The sequence below is a fragment of the Lupinus angustifolius genome, chromosome LG11, assembly GCF_001865875.1.
Source record: "Lupinus angustifolius cultivar Tanjil chromosome LG11, LupAngTanjil_v1.0, whole genome shotgun sequence".
Lineage (NCBI taxonomy): Eukaryota > Viridiplantae > Streptophyta > Magnoliopsida > Fabales > Fabaceae > Lupinus > Lupinus angustifolius.
This window is the reverse complement of record NC_032019.1, coordinates 35931430-35948267: the sequence shown is the minus strand read 5'-3', so window position 1 is coordinate 35948267 and position 16838 is coordinate 35931430. Positions and strand designations below refer to the sequence as shown.

The window sequence follows — 16838 nt, the reverse complement described above, 5'->3', positions numbered from 1 at the left end:
TGATAATTTATATAATTTCACTAAAACTTAGTAAAATTTATTTTTTAATTTTATTTTTGTGATTTAATGGGCCTCTTTGGATCCATTTGAGCCCATACATGAAGGCCTACTTTTTGTGGTGAAGATTAGTTGTTAGTGACACTGTGGGTAAAAAGAAATGGGTGTCATTTCATGTACCATGAGTTTATGATTGGTCAGAAAATATTTAATAATTAAATTTTAACTTAAATATATTATAGTGTCATGGAATTGAGAAACTTACAACATGTGGGACAGCAGAAGTATTCCCAAAAAAATAGGTCACTCAAATTATTATAGTGTCATGGAATTGAGAAACTTAAATCTAACATTCAATTAGAATTAAATAAAATCAATTATGTCAATATCCTTTACATTATTTTGTTTTTATATAATAGTAAGAGTTGAAATAAAAAAACTTTAATTACTTAAATATCTCTTATGTATGTTTTGTCTTTATATAGTAGTATAGAAGCAATTGTAACTTATTAGCTATGAGGGAGCACATTTGTTGTCCACAAGTTATGACATTGTATGTACAATTAGCTTATGATTAGTTGGAAACATGTTTTTATGTTAAAAAATTAATAATTATTTATTTTTCTGACCAATCGTTGCTAATGAATATCTCCATCCTCATTTTCCAGTATGCATAGCCTTCTCCACTAAACATATGAGGGTGATTGATTGAGGAACCTTCACCACCGAATGGATTCCTAAAGTCCATATTGACTTTTCTGTAGGATCAAACGAATTTAGCAATTAAGCTAGCACTTATCTGGACTAACTCTGATGTTATTTGTTGGTTAACAAGGACTATAACACACCTAGGGGGTTAATAGGTGGTTTGGTTAACAATTAAAAATATTTGATTATAAAATATATTCGTTGATTTTCAGCGATTAAAAGATTACATAATCAATTAACATAAAGCTTCAGTTAATCGATTAACAACAGTTTTGATACAACGAAATATAGAGATCAAGGTGTTCTTGAAAATCTTTTGTTCTTGATGCAACGAAATGTAGAGATCAATATGTTCTCACATGCACTTTACCAATTCAATTAATCTGATTAATCATGCAAAGACATTATGCAACAATCTTAATATGAAATCAATTCAAGATATCGAAAATTGATAATTATGTAAATATAAAAAAGTAGGGATAAGAGAAAATTAACACGATTGATTTATCCTAGTTCGACTGTCAACCACTACAATCTACATTCAGTCTTCTCTTCCAAATTGGTAGGGAGATTTGCTTTCACTATGAAGAAATCGAATGTCTTTACAAACACTTCTTCCACCAAGAACCTCTTGGACCTAGTTTCTAATAGATACCTCATCATTTCTAGCTTAGGATTTTCTCCTGAAGTTTTCTATTCGTCTAAGGTGATACCTCACACTCCAAGAGACAAATTAAAACTCGATCGATCTTTTGTGTATAGGAATCTTGCACCTTTGTTGTGCTAACATACACTCAATCCAGAATCTATAATATGAATGATTATGAAATGCAAATGTTTTTTAAAATCTTTGATATCATGAATGATTGAAAAAACTCTTCAAAGATTCATAAACATTCATCTATCTTGTATCCAAAGTATCTTGCTTATTTTTTAAGAAAATCGTATGTTTAATCTTGAAAATTCATTGTCAAAATCTTGTGTTTGCTTATGGGAAAGGTTGGTTGAAATATCATTCAGTTTCAAATTGTTTTCTGTTATTTTATCAATTATGTAGACACTTAATCAATTAACGTTTTTTTAGAAATTCCAAGTTTCCAAAATTGAAACTGGAAATCGATAAATTATGTACTTAATCGATTAACGAGTTTCTCATTTGTAAAGACTTATCGATTAACTATAATTTTAATCGATTAACTATTTTGTGAAAACACAACTCTAACATGATTAACTAATGCATGAGGCATGATTTTGGAATGATCTCGGAAACAATATAAAAAATAGTCCACGCACATTAATTGTTAAAATATAAAAAATATCCTGTAAACAATGTGAGTTGTAGAGAATTGATGTATATGATAGATAGCCAATAGCGCGAGGAATGAGCTTCATCACTCTCTCTCTCTCTCTCCCTTATCTAGTTGTAGTATACAGTGGGGGTGGTAGTACAGTTTGATTGTAAAACCAACAAGCCATGGAGGTTGTTTTGCATCCTCTCTGCAAAACCATCGTAACCGTCAAAAGTTTGAGCTATAGACAACACCAACAACACCAACAACACCAACCACTTCACTTTTCCCAAAAGCCTAAATTGTGTTGTTCATTAAATCATTTTCCGTCCTTACCTTTGTGCGCCAATCTCTGTTCTCTTTCACGTTTTTCTGCGCTAGTTTTGTCTGCGACGCAGGAGGACCAATTGAGTGTTGGGGAGAATACAGATACAAAGGAGTGGGCATTACAAGGTACTTGATGTCTTTTGTTATCTAACTTGGAATTTGGAGACTCATATCTAACTTGCCTATATTGTTTTGAGATTTCTATTCCCTGAGGAGGGATGTTGAAATTACATCACAGCGTGTACAAGAGATTAGAGGATCTGCTGGTCTGCAACTGTTGGAGCAAGAGCTTTCAGATTTGGAGGAGAAAGCAGCTTCCACCTCCTTTTGGGATGATCCAGCCAAAGCTCAACACACTCTTTCAACCTTGGCTGATGTCAAAGATAAGATTAAATTGCTCACCCACTTCAAAACCCAGGTTACCCTATAACTCTGTCTATCACTTATATATAAAAAAACACTCTTATCATATCTGTACTAACAATACGAGAGTTATTTTATAGATTGAGGATGCAGAAACAATTGTTAAACTCACTGAGGAAATGGAATCCACTGATAGAGGGCTTCTTCAGGAGGCTGCTACTCTTATTAAAGACCTAATTAAAGCACTTGATCGATTTGAGCTCACTCAACTTCTTTCTGCTCCTTACGATAAAGAAGGTGCTGTTATCTCTATTACAGCTGGTGCTGGAGGTACTGATGCACAGGTAAATACCTATCTATGTATACATGCTACAGTAATGGACTTCTTTCTCCCATTGCTTATCCTTCCTCGAAACGTCCCTCCCTTTCCTTATGGTCATTCTGAGTATTCAGTATCAACTTCTGTACGAAAATTATAATTTCCAGTGCAGGATTGGGCGGACATGCTTCTAAGGATGTACATGAGGTGGGGAGAGAAACAGAGATACAAGACCAGAGTGATTGAGAAATCCCCTGGAGAAGAAGCTGGGATTAAATCTGCCACCCTCGAAATTGAAGGTCGTTATGCGTATGGGTATTTGTCTGGGGAGAAAGGAACGCATCGCATTGTTCGGCAATCTCCTTTTAATGCTAAAGGTCTTCGTCAGGTAATAAAAAACTTTGTTGTGTAACTGTATGTCAGATTGTGAGAACAAACACCACCTCCCCCTTTAAAACACAATAAAACAGAATATGCTGCATAAGTGTAAACAATGACATGACCAAAAAACAGTTTTAATTATCAAATACATCAACTTTTCTATTAAAATCCAAGGTTTTAATATTAAAACAGACAAGCTTCTCTGGTATTGAAGTCATGCCTCTTCTCCCGGAAGAATCATTGAATGTTGAAATTCCTGAGGAGGACCTGGACATTAGTTTTTCAAGAGCGGGAGGAAAAGGAGGTCAGAATGTGAACAAGGTTGAAACTGCAGTTCGGATTACACATATCCCAACTGGTGTCACTCTTCGCTGCACAGGTTCTGTTTACTCCTTCCCCAGTCTTCACTAGTTTAATCCATATGACAAAATTTATCTTGTTATATTCTTGTAATTGGTTTGTTACATGACTTTCTGAAGTCTTTCATGTTTATGTTGTTTTGAACTGATACGATCCATGACCCAGACAAGAGGTCAAATGGTTATGTAAATTCGGATATTCTAGGAGAGTGGGATATAGCTAGTTTTGATGAGCTGGTAGGTTGTTAGAGGCTTAAGGATGGATTGGATTGTATGTGATCAATATAAAAGTACAGTGAGAGTAAGAGGGAAGTTATGCATGTTGGTAGTTATGCGGCATTTGCTGAGCTGAGAGTGCTGTAGGCATTCTTCTTAAGGAATTTAGCTTTGGGGTTACAAGGGCTGCTCCTTGTAATACATTTTCACTAAATAATACACCTATTACCTCTTCTAAATTCTGGCTTCCTAACAGGAACAATCTCTTTAGGATTTTTTTTGAAGGAGAATTATCTTGTTGCTTGCCACGCACTCTTGTTTTGTGATTTATAGCTGTTTGAGAAGGACAGATTTTCTGAGTTTTCCTCTGCAAGTATTGTGATCTAATGAGGTTTATGTGATAAAATGGTTTATCAATAGCGTTTATTTTGTCCATTATCATCCACATTTAGCTTGTTAAACTATAAACTATTATGTGGAATACATTAAGTCCTTTTTAATGATCTTGTTATTAGTATTTTGGTAAGAAGGTGATTTTCAGTTTGATATTAGTGAAGAAAGCAAAGGAGAATCCAAATACTGCATGGTTAATAATTAATCTTTAGGAGATTTGGTACCATTTCATTTTGCTTTGGTCAAAATTTTCCAGAGCTACTTGTCTGCTTGTGCTATTCTATTCTGGATTCATTTCAGTTATCTATATTTTTAAATGCAAGTTTTAACTTCAATGGCAACATTGTGCAGAGGAGAGATCCCAGCTAGCAAATAAGATAAAGGCTTTAAGCCGTTTGAAAGCCAAGCTGTTGGTGATTGCTGAAGAGCAACGCGCTTCTGAAATTAAGCAGATTCGGGGAGACGCGGTCAAAGCTGAATGGGGGCAACAAATACGAAACTACGTATTCCATCCGTATAAGCTAGTAAAAGATGTAAGAACAGGGTATGAGACGCCAGACGTCACCTCTGTTATGGATGGCGAATTGGATCCTTTCATCAAATCTTACCTCAAACACAAGTACAATATGGCATTGTCTGCAAGTGGGGCCAACTAGTATCGTATATTGTCCTCATGCATCTTTGAATCCCATTACATAATGTATACAACTAGTTAGTATACGTGCATGGATAACTATCATTAGTCTTATTTCGAATTATGTGTACCTTTTATTTTGAATAATTTTCATTGATATAAAGAGTGAAGACCCGTTCATATATTCATGAAGATAAAACTAATTGATTTGATGTTACTTCCATTTTCTCCAGAAGCCAACAGTGACTGTCCTTTCTATTATTTGTATTGGCTAGTTTAATTGCTGATTTTTACTGCATCACTTGTTCTGGGTTGAATATGTTATAGAACAAAATGCAGCTCTGCGCTTAGAAATATCATATTTAATATAATTTCTATTGCCAACTGCTTGTTCTATCCTAGTGCTATGGCCGCTCAATAATGGCCAGTCATTGTGAATGAGGCCAATTATCCAAATTTGTATTCTGATTACCATATTTAACCCACTGTTCCGTAGATGGGTAAAAAATAATTTCCTCTCTAAGTAAAACGTCATGAAGGTTACGTGTTAAAACTTTATCTAGACTCAAAAGATCTTAAGTAGAAAAATTGTCCATCTCTTTCCGAACACCAAGAAGTCATACTTGAAGTAATCTTTTCTTTCTAAAGACATTGGCAAAGATTTTGTTGTTGAAATCCAAAGAATTACACCTCATAGCATCCAACTTAAACATAAAACTATGACTATCACCAGTCCAGGTGTTGTTAACAAAGTTGTAGTAATCAGGGTGGCTCCTCCAGTTTTGCTTCAAAGTGGAAAGGGCAACTCCCTATCTCACAAGGAGCACTACCACAAATGTAAAAAAATATGATTATGATTAGAGTAGACATATCACAAGTATTCAATCACAACATCTTTGACAAAAATTCTTCATTTTGTATCATCAAACTTATGCTCGAGACTCTTCAAAACTTTGTCTCCATCAAAATTATGAACCCATGTGAATTTCCCATCTATAGCACCAAGGTTCAAAACTTTGTCTCCATCAAAATTATGAACCCATGTGAATTTCCCATCTATAGCACCAAGGTCAAGCAAGTTGAACCTTCAAATAATCTTAGCAAAGGCAACAACATTCTAATTTTTTAGAGAATAAAAATTATTTGATTAGTGTCGTCTTCAAAAAATGATGCTGGGGCTCACTATTAAGTAAAACTTTGTTCAACTTGAAACATTGTTTGTACCGCTAGAATCAATGGTTTTGATTTTAAGTGTTCAAATCCTATTATATTTTATCGTATTTTTTTTATATATCATGTGGGGTTTGTGTAAATACAAATTAGTAAGTTACGATGCATTTCCAATGGGGTATTATTTTTTTGGTGCATGACTCAGAATACACATCCTACCTCAATATATTGCAGGATTAAGAATACACATATTACTTATGCATCGTATAGTTAAGAACACATGTTACCCATATGTTCATATGGTTATAGACACATATATCATATGTACATTCACGTTGTTAAGAACATGTATATTACCCATACATTTGCATGAGATATAGTTATTTTGGCACATGTTCATAAGTACACAAATATCAATCTTATAATAATATTTGAAAGTTTATTGAGACATGAAAAAGAAAATTATAGAGTGAAAATTTAAGTAATAAATAAAATCTTTATATTAGAATAATAATAATTTAAACCAATAATTGTTTTAAGGTAAAAATGATAATTAAAGCTTTAAATATTTTAATTTCTTATCATTGAGAAGTGGAACATTGATGAATGTTAGCAGAATTTTTTCACACTTATTTATTACATATTAAAATTAGAGAAAAATATATTTATTGATGATATAGAATTTTATACACTATTTATATTTTACATTTTTTAATATTTTATACCTTCACGGCTTCACCTTGTTACAGACATTTAGAAATCACACTTTCTCTGATGTACCAAAAACAAAATCACACTTTCTCTGTTACTGTTCTCTTTTCTGTCTCCGATCTCCATAGTTAAACCAAAACAAACTCTCACATTGGCCTCTGATTTCAAAGGAAACCCTTGTTTGTTTTGTGTCCTTGTCTTTGCCCTTCTTTTCTCTTTGCAAATGCTTTCTTCAAACTTCCAACTCCTAATTCATTTTGTCTAGTCTTTCCATTTCCATTTCTTCCTTTAATTTTGTTTATAACTGTCTCCACTATCAAACAAAGGCAAAGCTAAAATATTTTTATTATATTAGTAAACATGAAATGCCATCATTTATGATACCCCAATTTGAAACTCATCCACACTAGTCATTTTAAGCAGCAACCTTTGCCTTTCGTTAACCTCTCCTTTTCAAACACAAACCTAAGAAGCATCATTAACTGACCAGCTATGATGTCTCCCCATGGCCTCATCATCTCTCTCTTTTTTGTGACCATTTTAGCCAATGAGGCCAGCTTGGTCCATGTCAGTGCTTTCTCTCCCTATGTAGAATATAATATGAATCTACCATTTTGAGTTCTATTAAGCAATTCAGCTAACTTTTTTTCTAGTAAACTTTCTTGTGAATTTTTGTCATGCGGGTAGAACCATATATTAACAAAGATTGCATTTTTATATGATCAGGGGACAAATGAGTCATTTCCAATGGTGCCCATGATGGAGGCTGGGAAAATGGGGATGATGATGATGAATGAGAGCAGAAGGAAGTTGGGAAGCTTCCAAATATGTGCTTTGTGTACCTGTTGTGGTGGAGCAAGAGGAGTGTGCTTGCCCTCTCCTTGTTGTTATGCCATCAATTGCAACATTCCTCATAGACCTTTTGGTTTCTGTTCATTCACTCCCAAGACCTGTAATTGCTTCAGATGCCATCTTTAATCCCATCTTCCTATTATAGTTTTATATTAATACTTGAATTTCAGGGTTATCTTTAATTAGTTTTACTGCAAGTGTGAATCAGAAGTGAAGAATATCTCTTCTTGTTTCCTTTTTTATCACTAGTTAGTATTATTTTAAAAGTGCAATAATAAAGATTCATGCATAGTCAATATATCACGTACCATTCATTATATTACTTTTATTCAAAAGTTAATAATAATTAAATATGGATGATATAATGTTTGTGTAAAAATCTCTTACATTATTAGTGCATATATCTTTTTCTTTTTTTTCCTTTCTGGTAGAGATGTTAATATCAAACTTTTTTTATACATATTCCTGGGATTTGTTAGGTGCCTGGAAATTGCACATTGTCTGATTGTCAGAATAACAATATATGATATAATATTTAAAATATGAAGTACATGAAGAATCAGTGGATATTGTCCCTAAGTGAATGGGTAGGTTGGGATTCATGATTATTTTCTACTTTTTGAATGAAAATGGATCCTCTTCATTGGAGGGTCTAGTACCACATAAGATTATGACATGTGGTTTTAAAAGGTGTAGATTTCAAAGTATTTTTTAACAAAAAATATTATAAATGATAAAATTAAATTTGGGCCTCACATTCCAGTACTGGAGAGGATCCCAACCCTTTTTGAATGAATTTAGTAATGGAGATGCTAAGTGGATCTTTCATTTGGCTAAGAACAAGATTTACCTTTACATGTTATTCCATTATGTTAAGACTTGTGGGTTTCTTTCTTTAATTATTTCATTTGTTTATATTAATGATAAGCTCATCTTATGCACATTGCTTTACTAAGGGATTTTGTATTGAATATTATATGTTGATTTCTTGTCACTAACATTTTGCTGCTTCCACTACACCCTCTCTTCAACTTGCAATTTTCATGTTCTTCCCCCAAGCATTTGTTTTTATTTTATGGTATAAAGTAATATGCTTTCACTGCATTCATGGCATCTTTGTCTTAGATAAGATTTGACTGCTACCAAATCAATAAAAGAGTGAAATATTCATGCACCATTAGTGTAAAGATTTATACACACTAACATATCATTCATTATTCATTTATATACATTTTTTAAATAGTCAATGATAATTAAATATGAATAGTGAATGATACATTGATAATGTATAAAATTTGTGACTGTACACATATTTTCTCTTAATAAAAAGCTTTTATCTTGATAAGAATCATAAGCATATATTGCAAGTGTGTGGATTTGTATCTTTTCTACTTTTGTTGGATGCAACAAATGGAAACTTCTGGCCAAACTTGTAACCAAAGTAAAACAGTGGCATTTAGCCCATGCTGTAGAGAAGGTCTGTTTCATGCTTATTGATTTGGGAGGTCCCAAGATTGACAAGTGGGGCACCCCTTGGAGCTACACAACAAGTGGGAAGATGATTAGCTTTTCACTTACCTTAGATGGAGTGGACTGTAGAGTTCTAATTTTGGTGAAAAGGCCCCTGTGTTGATGAGGTTTTATTGTTGGTAGAGAAGATAAATGTAGTGATATTAATTAATGCATATTGGTGTAGCCAACTAATTAAGGTGGTTGGTGGTTGGGGGTGGGGTAGGGCAATTAAGCCTTATCTATAAAGTAGCCAAGTTGTTGGTTTAGTAGTATAAAGTTCCACTTGACTCCATATATATCAAAAGGTCAAAAGTTCAATCTATGAGAGCGATATTTATTGGGAGGGATATTCACACACCTGAAAGTGATTAGTTTCTTACCTATAAGGTGAGAGGATAGCCTTAGTTACACGAGAAAAGGTCGCTGCTGCATTTCTAAGTTTTGGCTCACTGCTCTTGCTACATAATTGATCATGCATCAATATACAGTAAGATTTTACTGCTCTTTGTATTTTTGCATTTTTAAAGTTTATATAATACTCATACTAATACCACTACATGAGTGATGCTAAAACTAAAGATGAATATTTGTCAGTATTGTGGAATTTAGAGGATCTTGCCTAAGCTTTGAGTTGCATCTGAATGTGGTTTCTCGAGAACAGCGTTTGGGAATCTTTCTGACATCGTTTCAGTAACAACCATGTGATGTTCAAAGCATATTCACTAAGTAAACCCAGTTTTTTTGGTTGACAAAGTTAAAAGATGAGTTGTGGAGTAATGAAAGAAAGTGAAAACAAAAGTAGCTTATAATACTAGTAGAGTGATACATAAGTTTTGAATATGTTTTCTTAGAATAATAGAACATCTTTGCGTGGGAAAAAACATGTCTTTTTTGTAGTCGAGCCACATTGCAATCCTTGAAAGATCTTAGTGATCTACATCATTTATCATTTTTGGTTAATCATGAAATAATACCAAAATTGACTTTGTTGCTTGATTATTTCATGCATGTGAAAATATACACTTCAAATACTATAAACACTTGAGAGTTCACACTTCCTGAGGCATATGAATTGTTAAAATAGTGAAGTTTCAAATTGGGTATGTAGCTAAGAATGACTTGCATGAATTGGGTATCATACTTTGGGCGAGTTTGAAATTCCTTGCTGTACTTGTCTATTTGAATGAAAAACATGTTCTTTGAGTGCAAGACATGAATGTTAATGTGTAAGTCCTTAACATATGTGCCAGCAACATTCCAAGAGAGACAACAATTACTACAACAGTTGAAACCCTATGGGTTTGGATGAAGTTGCAACCCTATGGCCAACAAACAATAAAATATTTGCATATGTATATGAGAATACACAACACCCATGCAACACATTGTCTCAGGTGCATGTCATATTTTTTACGTGTTCATATATTATTTTTGCACGCCAATTTGACGAATGTCTGTTAGGAAATGGCATAGTTTCCGTACCAACCATCTGGTTTTACCCTAAGATTCATATAATTGATATTTCAAAGTGCATGTGATTTGTGTTTGAAATACACTCCATTCTTAAAATCTTGTATGACATCAATAACCATTCAGATACCAAAATGTGGTTAAAACATGTACTGCTCTAAAAAATCATATGTGGATGCATGCCAATGACCAATATGGATGATTTATGTTACATTTTGTGAGATAACTGAACGGCTATCTCCTAAAGGAATCAAAATAAAATAAAAAGTACAACACAAGCATTCATGTAACCAATATCACTCAGTGAGATTAAGACTCAATCGCTATAGTTTTGATTCTACTTGAAACAATGAAGTGTGGACAATCCCTCTTCAGCAAATGGATATCTCTCACTCAATGTATAAACTCCAACATCCAGTAGTAGGCAACTAAGATCGGAAGCGCAACAATCATACCAAAGATTACCCTGATGATACAAAGTGAAAATATATTAGCTGACACTACAAATTCATTTTAAAACAATTTTGGGATAGTCTTTCGAGATGCATCTAAAATTCATAAATAAACCGATAAAATAATAAATGATGAATGATATACTGACTGTGTATAAATTCTCGTACCGACAATGCATTACATAGATATTACATAACGGATAGAAATAAATTAAATGGAAAGAAATTGAAACTTACGCAGTGCTAAGAACCTCTGGATGCAACCCATATTCTTTAGCATAAATGAAGGATGTAATAGACTGTGGAATTGCTGCCTGCGCGGATTAATGAAGAAGGATTAATAAAAATATGCAACACTAAAATATCTAAAATGGTTATGCTATACCGTTTCTTATCCTTAAAAAATTTCAACATATCAATTTTATCCCTAAAAAATAAAAATTCAAACTAATATATAAAGATCATGAATGCAAGTTCAAATAATCAATATTAAAAGTTACAAAAATACTAAAAATAATTAATTTGATATTTTTAAGACCATTTTAAGGTTTATAAATTTTTAAGAAACTAAATAAGAGTTCAATATAAAAGTTTTCCATCTAATTGATTTAAATGGCAACTTCAATTGATTTGCTTTACTTAAATTGTTTCTACACAAGCATTGCTCATTACCCACAATGTATTTTACATAAAACACAATGTTAAAAAGAAATGACATGCCCCTTTGGTGCATAGTGTGCAAATTTTGTTCCTGATTCCTTCCTAGTTGACCACTTCTTCCACTTTTCCTTTGTATTTATCTTATCAGAATATTAGTTAGTAATCACTTGTCATTCAAAGCATTTTGGGGTATGGAATCAGTGGTTATAATCGCATCAATATCATTTCACTTAATTTAATTACTCCAAAGTTGCTATGCTAGGCCTAGTTGAATAATATTCATATATACCATCCCCATCAAAGTAACTTCAACTACTTATTTAAGAACAGTACTTGTAATATACATAATGTGACCAGTTCAGTCATGATATCATTGTGAAACTACAATATTATGAGCATAATTAACTTTTCGATCTGGAATGCAAATTAAAACATGATATTGAATAAATATAATAAAATGCAAGGTGCACATATGAATGAAATATGAAGAAATAATGAATTAGGAACCTGAATGATAGCTACTCGTAAAACATCACCATGCAATCCTATAGCAATGGCACTAATAGCCATAGCTGCTGGTCCAGCAATAAACTTTAAAACCATACCAAATGCTGTCAAACTTGGTCCACATGCAATCAACTTCTCCTGAAGTGCCATGAAAATACCTGCACTTATATGTATGGTTCATCATATTCATATTTATATACTCGTCTAAAGTTCTTAATTTGAAGATACCCAACAACCTTCATCAAGTTAAATTAAAATTAAAGTATATAATTATAAAGAAATGTATACATTAACAGTACTAGAGATTTATACGTTATCGGTACATCATTCATTATTTATATTTAACCAACTATGACTTTAAAAAAAAAGTAATACAAATAAATGCTGAATGTTATATTGACTATATATAAATTTATCCATATATGTAACTCACTCACCCATACTAAACATAGCAGTGCCTGTCCCAGCCCTTGACATGATCAATATAGACCCCTCTACTATGCTCGGCATCTCAAAGTTCCACCTATATATAATGTCACATTATATTACATATAAATAAAATTCCATTATATAACAACAATAAAGATAATCTCCATGAACGAGACAAACATATTAGTCTATAATAGTGTGAGATATAATAGATAGTTTGAGATATAGTAGACCCTCCGATACTAAAAAAATATGAATGCGGTTAAAATAATATAGATATGTATTTATCATTATTCTAGTAACAAAAATGATATTCGTATAACCACCAATGGTTCTATAAATTGCAATTGTAGCATTATTTTTATTATGATTGTGGAAAATTGCACAAAAATGCAACGAGTATAGTGTAATCATATAGACAACATTTCAGCTGCATCAGACTGCATTTCAGCCACATCAGACCACATTACTGCATTAAGTTCAAAAATAATTTTTTATTATAAAATAATTTACACTGCAATGACCATAATCCGCATCACAATGACCATAATCATACTAACTTCTACTGGGACCATAATCTAACCGTAACAGTAATTTAAAAAATTGACAGTAAGTAAGTTAATGTATGATGTTATTTCAAACCAAAAGTTGTCAAGTATGGGGTTGTAAATCTGTTATGGTTAATATACCTTTTGGAGATGAAAGCCCATGAAATTCCCAACACACAACCGTAGGAGTTTGGGTTCACTACAAGTTTGAGCCATACAACTTTCATCAACTTGCAAAAAGGAGGACTAATGCTATCACTATCTTCTAATATCAATTCATCTTTCACATCCACAGCTACACCAATAGCTTCTTCAACATCTTTCTCTTCACCACCTTCACTAGCTGCACCCTCCATCACCCTACTACTACTGCTAATGATTGTTGTCTTTGGTTTAGGCTTTATGGCATGTGTACCTTCGATTCCGGCTCGTCGAAACTCTAACACAAAGAGAAGCAAAGTGAGCCATATTATGGCCTGAACAACTGAGGATTGAACCACAAGATCAACAGCAAAGGACCCATACATGGCCTTCAACATTGGAACTCCAACAACAAGAGCATTTGTTAGAGTACACAAAGAGAAACTAGTTATAGACCAGCAATAACTTCCTTTGCTACACCACTTGGCCCACAAGGCAAGCACCACAACAATGATGAACTTGGATATTGTGTCTGCAGCAATGAACATGAAGTTCATCTTGAAAGGGTCTATATGTGCTGTGAAGTCAAAGGTGAAGAGTGGGAAGGTGAAGTAACATACTAGTTTGTTTATTGCATCACACTGTTCCCTTGTGAAGATGTTCCACCACCTTACTGAACCATACCCTAATATTAGAGCAACATAGAGTGGTACCATAGCCACTACCACTGTATACACATCTTCCCACCCTATCATTTTTTTTGCTGAAATTAAACCTTCAACTTCTCAAGAAAAATGAGTAATGGACAATACTTGATTGATTATTTCTTTCAAGTGTTTTAGTCTTTCTTGCTGTAAACAAAATGCATGTTAAACAAAACAGTGTTATAAAGTATTTATATGCATACAAGGGAGTGGACAAAAAATGATCAAATCTGTTGTACGATTACAAAATGGGATGTTCCATTTTATGTACCACACTCCATGTTTCAAACAATCATGATTAGTTAAAAAATATTTTCACTTAAATTGACACTTACATTTCTTTTGTTTTGACCAATTACAAAACTCTAGCTAGTGGAGTTATGGGTGAGGAGGATATATCCCTATCAGCTCACCTGGTTTGACCCGACCATGATAGAGCCTGAACAGGGTCGAGTTTCAATGAGTTTAGGGTCGGGTTCGAATTCAAAAATTAGATCTGATCAATATTTAGGGTTGAGTATGAGATAAGGGCACCATGGTCACTCACTCATCTTGTTTTTATGTGTCTCTATTCAACCAGAATAATGACATCTCTTTGATAAAAAATGTCATCGATTCTATAATGTTTTTATCATATATACAAGATTATATATATATATATATATATATTTTCATATGTCAAATTAGATATTCATAATAATAAGTAATATTGGGAAGACTTTATTTAAAATAGTATGTATTATTTATAATTGGGTTTATGGTTGAGTTTGAGTTCAAAAGTTGATCCGATTAATATTTTGGGTTAGATTAGATTCAAATCTAGAGTCGGGTCCAGGTTCGATAAATTACCGAACCATCATTTAGGATTGGATAAGGGGTTCTTACCCAATCCATGCTCAATCTAACCCTACGTGAAATGGCAAAGCAGATTTCGTCCCCTAATTTTATCTGTGACAAAAAGCAAATAAACAAAATCAGTATTTTTTATGAACAAAACTTAAATGCTATCCATTTGGAGTTAGTTGTGTTGTTTACTTGTTTTTCGGTAAAATATATCATATCATATTTGATGGGTATGTATTGAGTAGTAAAGTTTTTCTACATTATACTATACTTCATTTATGTTTATGATGTTTGTTTATAGGTCAATAATGATGTATAAGATATCAATGATGAATGATATGCTTGTAAACATTCTTTGCAAAATCAACCATCCATTATATATATATATATGATAAGATGATATGTATAACAACTCATTATGAAAACTATGGTTAAACTTTTTTATATATTTGGAATGAAGAATAGGGTAAAATTCATCACAATTGTCCGAATTTTATTCTGCTTAAATCAATTCAATATATTCTAAATATATGCGTATATATGGACAGGAGAACGTTAGTTTTCGACTTTTATAATAATTTTACTAATAAAATTTTTAAATAGACATGGGTTGGTGGACATTCAGAATTGGATTCCATGCATATAGATTCTTGAAGGATGACATGAGCGTATGCTAGTGCATGCAAATATGTGGTTGCTTTCACCACTTTGTATTTTTTTTGTGGTCATTAATTTTAGATATACAAAATAAGGAATGAAGTGCTGCTAATAGATCAAAGATCTGATGGCCTATATCTTTTTCCATATGTTGTTTTGCTCTGAGGATAATGAAGGAAAAGAGTAATAATTAAAGAATTTATTAACATGTCATATTTTCAACTGGACAATGTATGAGATAATATCTAAGACATCGGGTCTATATTCCTGCTAACACGGGATTATTCCACTCATCTTCTCAGACTGTTATGAGATTCCATTGATTATTGCTTATTATTATTCTTAGCACAACACAAAGGTGGGTACTAAAAACATACGAATAATGCAAGCACCCCAAATTCCTGCGTGTGAATAATACTGTCATTATTATATTACTTTTTTGTAGTTAGACAGTGACAAAACCAACTAATACAAATGTTGAGTTCAGTCAGAGAACATTTATAGATGAGAGTTGAACATTAGGGGTGTTATGCTTGAGCATCAATCACTTATATTATCATCCATCACACAGAGCTGTGAATCATTACCTTGGTTGTAGTGACTGGACAATAGCTAGCTTTATATTTTGATTTGCCTCTTGTCTTTTTATGCATGGAATATATATGACAAGGTTCCTCAAATATATGCTTGTGAAAATTCAGAAAAATATCTAACACTTAGCATTGATTAGTTGTGGTTGCGATTTACAGTAAATTTATGGGAATAATATGGTTAGCATACTGTGATTGCTTTATAAGCCCATTGATTCAAATTGTGGACTGCATTATTGTAATTGTGGTAACCGCATCTCACCGCAATTGCAGTGTGATACCCAATCGCAATGATGCTGATGCATTGGGGTGCAACCAATTTTTTTTTTATCAGCAATGAAAAGGGTGCAACCAATTGTATCAGACAACATTTAGGTTATATTAGACCACAACACAACGGCATCGGACCACACCAAACCACATCAATTTCAAAAATATTTTTTTACTTACAAAATAATTTACACCACAACGATTACAATAACTATAATAAGAGTAACGATGATTGTTAAATGTACATGGGTTTTAACTTCAATACCCCTTCTACTCTCTATATAATCTATTTGGCTATTCTAAAAAACTAACGGTTTGACATCATATATATATTTG

At 32.8% G+C, this 16838-nt stretch overlaps 2 protein-coding genes across 2 annotated transcripts; one reads left to right on the top strand and one right to left on the bottom strand.

The window, feature by feature from the left end:
• Positions 2051–5357, top strand: LOC109361167 (peptide chain release factor PrfB1, chloroplastic). Its single transcript, XM_019606516.1, has 6 exons — positions 2051–2447; positions 2519–2739; positions 2825–3028; positions 3176–3391; positions 3577–3763; positions 4704–5357. The coding sequence occupies exons 1-6, from the start codon at positions 2180–2182 to the stop codon at positions 5006–5008; spliced, it is 1401 nt and encodes a 466-aa protein (XP_019462061.1). The 5' UTR covers positions 2051–2179; the 3' UTR covers positions 5009–5357.
• Positions 10840–14355, bottom strand: LOC109360745 (auxin efflux carrier component 5). The gene is made up of 5 exons (XM_019605830.1): positions 13439–14355; positions 12758–12843; positions 12321–12478; positions 11391–11467; positions 10840–11167 (listed from the first exon to the last, which is right to left on the bottom strand). Exons 1-5 carry the CDS (start codon positions 14191–14193, stop codon positions 11095–11097), a joined length of 1149 nt encoding a protein of 382 aa, XP_019461375.1. The 5' UTR covers positions 14194–14355; the 3' UTR covers positions 10840–11094.

Coding starts and splice junctions, on each gene's coding strand:
- LOC109361167 (XM_019606516.1), top strand. CDS start 2,180: ATGGAGGTTGTTTTGCATCCTCTCTGCAAAACCATCGTAACCGTCAAA. Junction 2,448..2,518: donor AAAGGAGTGGGCATTACAAG/GTACTTGATGTC, acceptor TATTGTTTTGAG/ATTTCTATTCCCTGAGGAGG. Junction 3,029..3,175: donor CTGGAGGTACTGATGCACAG/GTAAATACCTAT, acceptor TTTCCAGTGCAG/GATTGGGCGGACATGCTTCT.
- LOC109360745 (XM_019605830.1), bottom strand. CDS start 14,193: ATGATAGGGTGGGAAGATGTGTATACAGTGGTAGTGGCTATGGTACCA. Junction 12,844..13,438: donor TGGGCTTTCATCTCCAAAAG/GTATATTAACCA, acceptor CATTATATATAG/GTGGAACTTTGAGATGCCGA. Junction 11,168..11,390: donor CCAGAGGTTCTTAGCACTGC/GTAAGTTTCAAT, acceptor TTGTATCATCAG/GGTAATCTTTGGTATGATTG.